This window comes from Carica papaya, chromosome 5 (assembly GCF_054855325.1).
Source record: "Carica papaya isolate Zhongbai chromosome 5, ASM5485532v1, whole genome shotgun sequence".
Classification (NCBI taxonomy): domain Eukaryota; kingdom Viridiplantae; phylum Streptophyta; class Magnoliopsida; order Brassicales; family Caricaceae; genus Carica; species Carica papaya.
Genome location: NC_142313.1, coordinates 34,299,492 through 34,309,324, shown reverse-complemented (window position 1 = coordinate 34,309,324; position 9,833 = coordinate 34,299,492). Strand labels below are relative to the sequence as shown.

Here is a 9,833-nt window from a genome sequence, read left to right as displayed (position 1 = left end):
TTTAACATTTTAAATATATAAAAAATTATTTTTAAATTAATTTATTTTAATTTTTGTTGAATTTATGGGAAAAAATAGGTTAGAGATAAAATTAAAAATAATTTTTGGGAAAATGGGTAAAGATTTAGGTTCGATGGGTGTTTTTGAAATAAAAATAAAAAACTGGAAGTTAGAGTGCAAATAAAGAAAATTTTGCCACGTAGGACTGCCCAGCCAGCAACCCCGACGAACTGGAGTACGTTGCGTGGCAAGGCGCGCTGATATCGGTGTTATGCGGGATACCATGTGGGTGATCCGCATGCTCTGCGATTGAATGACCCAGGATCGATCCCACGTGCGTGGACGGTCCGGAATTGTTATCTCTTTAAATGCGATCGAACGGTTGAGATCAAATCACGATGAACGGTACATATTTATTTCTTCTTTAAACGCGATCAGACAGTCGAGATCAAACGTGATGAATGGCCTAGATTAATGCAAGATTGGTATAAATATTTTGCATTACACTAAACCCAAACCCTAGCCGTCAACCTCTCGACGGAGAAGAAGAATCAATCGCCGGAGAAAGGAGTCGACCACTGATTGTCGCTGCACCGGAGCCACCTTCGATCGCCAAAAAAGGTAAAACTTCTCCTACCCACTCGAAATTTGATTCCGAGCACCCCTGTAGCCATATCAGAGCAAAACGAACGGCGAGTGAGCCAAAAACCACGGACAAAGCCCGGCGGCGCTGCCATGGGCAAAACCCACAACCTCCTCTGATGAGCCCTTTTATGTTTCCCGTTTTGTGTGGTTTTTTCACCATTGTGTTCATCATTCTATTTTCTATAGGTTGATTGAAGAAAATTTCCCAGCCGCGAAGGTGAACCGGCAGAGCTGCCGTACCTGAAAAACTTCACAGCTAGTAGGTTTCTATTTTTTTATTTTTTTCGGCCAACTGAGGCCCCTAACGTGTTGTTTGCAGGGATATATATAAAATCGACCGAAACCAGCCAAAACTGGCCAAAAATGGCCAAGCCGAGGCAAACTGCCGCCACAGGCGATGGTGCCATTGCCGAAGCACAGCAGTGCCGCCTTGCCGGAACCCTAAAATTTACCGAAAATGATTTTTTTACATCGATTTTGAATTCTTAGGGTATTTTTTGGTACATGACAAGTATTTTGGATTCCACTATAATAATACAGGAAATCCGGAGACCGCTAGTAAGCACAATAGAAAGTTCAGTATTTCGGACACCGATTCAAGTAAGTATTCCTCTCCCTTTTTTTCGTTACGAAAAACTGAAGCTTAATGATTAATAATTATGTGTTTTTATGAACAATTAGAGAACCCTAGAAATAATTACAGGTCACTAGTGGAGCCGGAATCGGTCAATTCACTGTCATTTTAATTTTCTATTTAGTTTCCTATATTGCCTATATTTGTTTACTATTATATTGTGCGTAATTCAATTAATGATTTTTAGGGTCTTTTTTAGTTATTTTGTTATTTTTTTCCCCTGCATTGCATACCGGTATCCCGATCATTGGTTATTTAGCTGTGTTAAACTATATTATTGTTTAAGTGAAAGGTAGGTATAAAATGAGATATGAGTATTGCATGGTTGATTGTTATGTTGATGGAAATCTGTATGTGAAAGACTTACTGGGTACTCAGAAAAAGGCTAATGAATCCAGTACATAGGGAACCCTACCATGAACATTACCTCAGTCGGACGGGGTTGGGAAGTCCCTTACCAATAAGGTTTAGGAAATATGATTCACCTTCATATCGGATGAGGTATCGAAGTGGTAGAATGTTTGGCGCTCATTACCGGACGGGGTATAGAGACAACCGGTTAATTGTTTAATTGGATATTAGTTTCATGAGTAGGAGGACATCACTATGGACCCTCAAGGGTACCGGTAAGTGGGTAAAAATATAAAATGATCATTTCTGGTCATCTTATATGTGATAAATAATATTATATGAATATGAATTTTCATAAGTTATTGTTGTGAGAGACTTGTTATACAAATATGGAATGAATGACTTTCTTTATAGTAAATAAATTTACATTAAATTAAAGGTTTCATTAGTTATTTTTCTGATTTTTACCAATCTTCAGTTTTTTGTATATGTGATTAGTGTGATATTCTTACTGCGTTAGTGTACCTCACTCATTCATTAACTATTTCAAATTGAGAGGACCAAGATCCAGATCCCAATCAACAAGAGAGTTGCGAATGATTCACCATCCGAACTCTTTTTAAAACTAGTGAATGTCGTCTTAGGATGTTTAGTAATTTACTTTTCGTTTATTTCTTTAATTTTCGTTTGGTTTTTTAGAAAAAAACATTCTCGTAACCCTATTGGGCATTCTAAATTATTGTGTAAGCAATGTAAACTTTAACTCTATTATTTCATTTTCGTATTTAATTTATGACTTTATTTCTATTTAAGTTTTTGGTTTCTACAGCGTACGTAAAAACTAATAATCGATTCGAATAACAATATAACATAAATTATTCCATATTAAAAAATTTTCCAAGTTGATTTCAAAATATTGTGATTGGTTGATACTAAATTGCTAACTAATTACATTAATATATATAATTATATAATATATATATATATATATAAACATACGTCGTGGTTCATTTTCAATTTATAATTTAAAATATCATCAAACAATTTATTAATTAAATTCATGATTATGTATTTTTTATATATTAAAATACAATATATGTATGTATTATATAAAAATATAAGTTATTAAATGTTTAAAAGAGATTTATATTTAAATTAAATTATATAATTTTATTCGTATTTATTTGTATAATTATTTTATTTCAAAATATTAACGCTATTTGATTTGTTTTATTTCATAACATATGAATATTGATATATATATAAATGATTTATTATTTATATATAAAAAAATGATAAAATTCAAAATATTGAATTCCTAACTATTTCGATTTGATTTTGCAATTAATTAAGAGTAAAAAATATGGTTCAATTGGAATTTAATGCTGAACTAAGTTTGATTGGTAGCTTTTGCTAAAAGTACAATTATCAAATCATGCATACTTTTAACTAAGGTGGATATCACACTCATAATAATTTGTCATGTCTATTAACAGAAATGACCACTAATATTATGTGAACATAATTTAAAATTTTAAGGTGAATTTAGACACACAAAAAAAAAAAAAAATAAATATTTTTTAATCAAAATTATATAATAAATAATTGTTTTTTAGCCCATCAAAAAGTATGAGACTTTCATGCTACGTGAATCACCCCCGTGGTCGTTTTAGCTTTAACCCTTATTACCGTTAACCAAATTATGAAAAATAGAATGAATAAAGAATTCTAAAAAAATTAAAAGTCCGCAGAATTAGAGGAGGAAAAAGAATAAAAATAAACAATTAAAATAAAAACCCGCATACATACTTTCCTTCCAAGACATCCAAGGCACCAGAAGCACTAGAACTCAAGAATTCTCTCCAATCTTTTCTACAGTTTACGCTGACTTCGATTCAATCCCATAACGAATTCTTCCATGCCCGAAATGGAGAATTCGTTGTCAAAACCTAATCCCCCACAGATATCCCAAATGTTCCAGAAATTCGCCATTGCTTTCAAGACCAAAACCTTCGAGTTCTTCGCCGACGAAGATAACGACCCTTCTGACTCCGATGGTTTATCTCTTCTAGACTCTGCTGAGGACTTCATTCCCGACCAGAAAGTAGTCGTCATCAAGCCAGATAAACCTCCCCATGCCAAAACCCCGTTACCGGGATCACCAACGACTTCGCCGTTCATTGATACCTCGACCCAAAAGTTATCTTCAGGCCAAACTCGGATTAGGACTTTAAATACCCAGATCACCCAGAGCCTAATTTCGTCGACTTTTGCCACTCTTTCTTCTTTTGAGGCTTCGTATCTTCAGCTGCAGACTGCTCATGTGCCCTTCGAGGAGGAGAGTGTGAAGACGGCTGATAGGGCTCTTGTGTCGCATCTCCGCAGACTTTCTGATTTGAAGCAATTCTTCAGGGATTACTGCAAAAATCCGGATTTCGACGAAGATTTGCCTCTTGGGTCTTGCTTGGAAGCTCATGTACAAGAGAATCAGAGCAAGCTTAGAGCACTAGAGACCGTCTCAAACAGGTTACAAGCAGAGATTGATCAAAAGGATGCACAAGTTTCAGCATCGAAGAAGAAATTGAGTGAGATTCAGAAGTCTAATGAGAAGCTCTCGAAGAAACTATCTGGTAATTTGAATTCATCGCGTGATGTTCTGTTATCTGTTAAAGTTTTCGATTCTTTGTTACATGATGCATGTAGAGAAACGCATAAATTTAGTAAGATTTTGGTTGATTTGATGAGAAAAGCTGGGTGGGATATGGAATTGGCCGCGAATTCTGTTCATCCTGGTATAGGTTATTCTAAAAAAAGGCATAATCGGTATGCTCTCCTATCATACATTTGTTTGGGAATGTATCGAGGTTTTGGCTCGAAAAGCTATGGTTTGAGTGACAGTGAAGTTGCATGTAACGGGCATATTTCAGATTCTGATGAGAGTAATGATCCGTTGATGCAATTACTTGAGCATGTATCAAGCAATCCCATGGACTTGCTTAGTAGGAGACCTGATTGTGAGTTCTCTAGATTTTGTGAAAACAAGTACCAAGCTCTTATTCACCCGACTATTGAATTATCCATATTCAGCAATTTGGACAAAAGAGAAGTAATTTTGAACTCATGGAGATCGGTATCTATATTCTATGAGTCATTTGTTAACATGGCTAGTTCAATATGGACACTTAATAAGCTGGCATTTTCATTTGATCCTGTGGTTGAGATTTTTCAAGTTGAAAGAGGGGTTGATTTTTCAATGGTCTACATGGAAGATGTCACAAGAAGATGTAACTTTTCAAGTAAAGCTTGTGGGAAGGTAGCTTTCACGGTGGTTCCTGGGTTTAGAATTGGCAGGACAGTGATTCAGTCTCAGGTTTACCTAAGTGGGTTGAAATGTACAGAATAGTTATACTTGGTTCCTTTTAGTGATAATGAGGCTTCTCCATGTGGAGATCAGCAAATGAGAAAGCAAAGTTGTTTGGCTTTCATTTTTAGTTTTGAACTAAATCATTTGAAGCTTGGAATTGTTGATAGAATATAGTATGCAAGAATACTCATTATTGATATTTGGAGGATTGTAGGATTAGCAAAAGCTTTACCTGAATGAGCATGGAAGGTACCCGTGCAGAGACTGATTCACAAAGGATATTACTTCCTTGCTATGCTGCTGCATTGGATCTGTAGGGGAGACTGGTATGGCAGCTCTGCAGCTACCTTGCAGTAACTATGTCGGTCTCGTCTTTCATCTCATTTCTTATGTTTTTTATGTTGCGTCCATGTATAAATGGCTGCAAAGCAGTTTTTAGTAGGTTTGATTTGAAAGTTCTCCGACATGAAAGATTAATTACAAATTCTGTATCCACTCTAGGTTTTCAAATATAACAGTTTGACCTTGAATAGCATAGTAAATGGCCAATGCTTCCGAGTTGTGTCATTATGATATTGTGTATCTACATATCCTTTACAATGTATAACGGTTTGTCCTTGAAATGAGAATTGTTCGATGATTCTAAGTTTTGTGACTACCGCATTGTGATATTTTGTCTTCTACTATATAATAGTTTAAATTTCATATGAGATGTTCCAATGCTTCTTAGTCGTGTCTCGGGAATTCTGTAATTTTATATGAAACAATTGAATCAAAGTTGTGTAGCCATTTCATTGAATTTCATTTCAGATTTATTGCAATGAGTTTCTTGTCTGAAGGCCCAGAAACATTGGTAGCACCCTTTGATTGCAGAGACCACCATCATAACACCTCTTTAAAGATTAGGAGGGTGATGTTTCTGCATGCAGCGTTTGTTAATGAACAATTAAGATTCTTTATCTAGAAATTTATCTAGAAATTCTGCATGTGTATTACTTCTTACTAGATACAGAACATGCCATCTTCCACTCCATTCTTCATGTGAAGCATAACTGGTGAATGCAGACGCTCAAGAACTGTGGTTGTTAGTAAATGCACTGGCTCTTTTGCAGCATGATGTTTATTCACACTATCTGGCGAAGTTACATTCCCTTTTTTTCCTCTGGGTTTTTGCTTATGATCCCTGTCAAGATGCCTGTTTATCTACTTTTTTGTGGCTTCTTCTACAGATACTTTTTATGACCTTATCGTATATTTTAACAAGTTAGTGCTGCCTGAACTTCCATATGCAAAAACCAGGGACTGTGGAGATTAGTTCCCGTATGATGCACTCCTATCTGTTGATCAATTTCTGTCTTGTCACTTATTTTGAGCCACATGCAACCTACATAAACCTCCTTTTTCTGCAAATATTGCCGGGTGTTCACATGGTTCTGAATTCAATTTCTGCTCTCCTGCTTTATTTCATTTTCTTCCTCTAAATCCGTTTCCATATTTGGTTTGAAAAGGACAGAGACAACCAAACCTTGTATTTTTTAAAAGAAGAACTCCTCGTAAACTGGCAAGTGTCAATAATTTGTTTTGTTGATCTGTAGTTGTACGTCCTGAAAGGAAGTGGCCCTTTGTTCTGATTGAGGAGGGGCTCATCTGGAGCATAAGTAGGGTCATGAAGTTCTTATTTCCCATTTGGATTTTCAATATTGGAGTGAAATGTAATTTTACTGAAGTTGTAAATCTTGGGAGTGAGTGAAAACTGCAGTTCATAACTTTGAACAGACATGACAAAAGTGTTTCATAGCTTCGTGGATTTTATTTTTGTAAGCCAGGCTTTTTTATTTGTGTCCGTGATTACGGTTGGGGGGAGCTTTGAGAATTATTCTTGCTTTTTAGCAAACATTTTGTAGTGGATTATCTTCTCATCCAGATTTCATGTGCCTTTATTCCCAGCTAACAAACATGGATAAATTTAACCATCATTCAAACTTCCAACAATGTAATAATATATATATATATATATATATATATATATCGAGCACAGGATGCTTTTAGTGGGGCTGCTTTTGAATAAGAGGAGGCTGAATTTTGTAATAAAATGTGAAATTTTATTTCTTATAGTATTTTTAAATTAGGATATAAAAGTTGCAAGTTATAAGGAATAAGATCCAAGTGGTTTGGAAGTTGACTTGTAAACAAAAGAGACAAGAAGGCAGTCGTGTGTGCACAATATTTGGTTAGTTGGAAAATGCCGCCATGATTTCAGAGAGTAGTTTGGATGGATAAGTCAAACTTCTAACCTTCTCCCCTTTTATTTCATGTGCACTTGCTTCCTATTTAGCTGGCATAAAATAGGTAAATACATATATATATATATATATATATATGTATGTATGAACACAAGCTGCTATACATATACTGTTGAGTGGATCTGATTCCAAGTTTCTCTAGCATTTTTTTTTCTATTGAATGATTTTTCACTTCTCATATTTTATTTTGTATTTATTTTTTTCATGCAGTAAGATTGACTTTTTTTTATAATTGAATTTAATTAAATTTATATAATTAGTATTATTCAGAGCGCAACAAATAATATCATAATAGAGTCTTATTGTATAAAATAAAAAATAATTGTGTGAATTAAAATTAATAATCTAGCACTGTCAATAATTAAACTATCATGTACAAATTATTCTATTTAAAAATCAATTATGAAAAATTATTTGTACCATAAAAGATTATTTGATCTTAAACTAGAGAAAATAAACTCAATAGAAAATATGATTATGATCAGAAAAAATTGCACAAAAACCGGAGAGAATATTTTAGGCAATGGGCTGAGTACTTATCCTCACATTAGCAATGAAATTGATATTCAAGCATTGTAGAAAAAGCTAGATATATGCAAGAGGAAAAACACTTGGAATAAAAGTCTAGACAATCAAGATGCTAATAAACTTAAAGTTTAAAGAAAGAGTAAGCCACAATAGAACATCTAGTGATTTCATGATTTAATGAATCAGTTAAATATTATAAAAATAAAACTTGATGATGAATTGCGGACTTCATTAAGTTCTTTACCAAACAGTTCAGAAAATAACAATTGTAGACTTTATTAGGTTCTACTCCTAATAAAATTATTGCTTTATATATGGTAAAAAAACAACATAGAAAATAACAAGATCATATGCATAGATGCTAGTATAGATTCTTCACATGCTCTTTTCATAAAGAATAAAAGTATGAGTAAGAGTAAAGGTCTTAAAGGGTATGGTAAATCTAAAGAAAAATTCCATAAAAAAAGGAAGTTCAAATATTATCATTATAGTAAAGAGAGTCAAATTAAGAGAAATTGCAAGTTATATACGAGAGAACAAAATGATGAGAAGAGTAGAAAAAAGATAGACGATGTTAATGCAACTATTATATATGAGGAATACGAAAAATTAGTAGTGACTTACCTTTAAAGCGGATCGATATAATGTTGTTAAAGATCTTTATCTTGAGTGGATTATTGAATCAAGGCATTTTTGTCATGGTACACCCAAGAGTGTTACTTCTTCTTAATATAACTTATGAAAATTTGGCAAATTGAAAATGGGCAATACCAGTCATACAAATACAATGGGTATTGGTACAATTAGTGTATAAACTTATTTGGGTTGCACATTAACGCCAAAAGATGTGTTGCATGTATCGGGTCTACGCTTGAATTTATTACCTACTCATTCACTAAATTTGGATGGTTAGCATAACTACTTTAATAATCATAAATAAAAGTTGATTAACGGTACCATCACAGTAGCTAGAGATAAGTCTTATAACAAGCTGATGAAGACTTGGACAAAGCTATTTAATGGCGAATTGAACACTATTAAAGATGATATTTAGCCTGACACTTTGCATAAAAGAATGACTCATCTTAGTCATAAAGAATTACAAATTTTAGCAAAGAAGTGTCTCATTCCATTTGTCAAAGGTATGACTCTAAACTCTTGTCATATTTATTTACTAGGCAAGCAACATTAAGTTTTTTTTAGTCGTACTTCTAAAAAAAGATAATATGCTTAATTTAATTCTGATGCATGTGGTCCCTAGTGAAACTGACGGTACATGCAGTAATAGATTTTTTTTACCTCAATTGATGATGTTTCATAAAAGGTATGGATTTTTATTTTGAGAAGAAAGGACCATGTCTAAAAATAGTTAACGAGGTTTCACATTATGGTATAACAAGAGAACGGTGTTCCCTTGAAGTGTATTCGTAGTGAAAATTAACGTAAATACCCGTGAAAGGAGTTTAAAGTATATTGTTTAAAATATAGTATCAAATACGAAAATATAGTCCCTAAAACCCTACAACGTAATGGTATGGGTGAAAGAATGAACTGAACTATCATCAAGGAGATTAGATGTATGCTCAAGATGGTTAATCTACCTAAATTATTTGGGGTGAAACTCTATTTACTGTGTTACCTGTTAAATTGATCTCCATCAATTTAGTTGGATTATAACATCTTTGATAAATCATGGACAAGAAAAGAAGTCTCAAACTATCATATGAAGTTTAATTGCAAAACCTTCATATATGTACCTAAGGAGCAGAGAAGCTTGATGACAAAGTCACTCCATGTGTTTTCTTGGGTTATAGAAATACAAATCTAGACACAAGTTATTGGATCCAGTGAAAAAAAAAAAGAGTGTCAAATCTAGAGATATAATATTTCAAGAGTATAAAACAACATCTAAATCATAAGTAACTAAGAAGATAAACACAAACATCAAAATTGATTCTTCACTAATAGCTAAACATACTACAGGAGAAGACTTGAGCAAAGAACATGG

At 33.6% G+C, this 9,833-nt stretch overlaps 1 protein-coding gene across 3 annotated transcripts; it reads left to right on the top strand.

The window, feature by feature from the left end:
• Nucleotides 1–3,409: 3,409 nt before the first annotated feature.
• On the top strand, nucleotides 3,410–6,769 carry LOC110808383 (DUF641 family protein (DUF641)). Of its 3 annotated transcripts, none has more exons than XM_088220321.1 (2): nucleotides 3,410–4,260; nucleotides 6,590–6,769. In XM_088220321.1, the coding sequence occupies exons 1-2, from the start codon at nucleotides 3,549–3,551 to the stop codon at nucleotides 6,742–6,744; spliced, it is 867 nt and encodes a 288-aa protein (XP_088076447.1). In that variant the 5' UTR covers nucleotides 3,410–3,548; the 3' UTR covers nucleotides 6,745–6,769. The 3 variants fall into 3 exon arrangements, with proteins under 3 accessions (XP_088076447.1, XP_088076448.1, XP_021889563.1); XM_088220322.1 differs by lacking the exon at nucleotides 6,590–6,769 and adding an exon at nucleotides 5,209–5,652 and having other exon boundaries at nucleotides 3,413–4,260; XM_022033871.2 differs by lacking the exon at nucleotides 6,590–6,769 and having other exon boundaries at nucleotides 3,413–5,652.
• Nucleotides 6,770–9,833: the final 3,064 nt, after the last annotated feature.

Bases quoted from the DNA above. Each gene is read 5' to 3' on its own strand.
- LOC110808383 (XM_022033871.2), top strand. From the start codon at position 3,549: ATGCCCGAAATGGAGAATTCGTTGTCAAAACCTAATCCCCCACAGATA.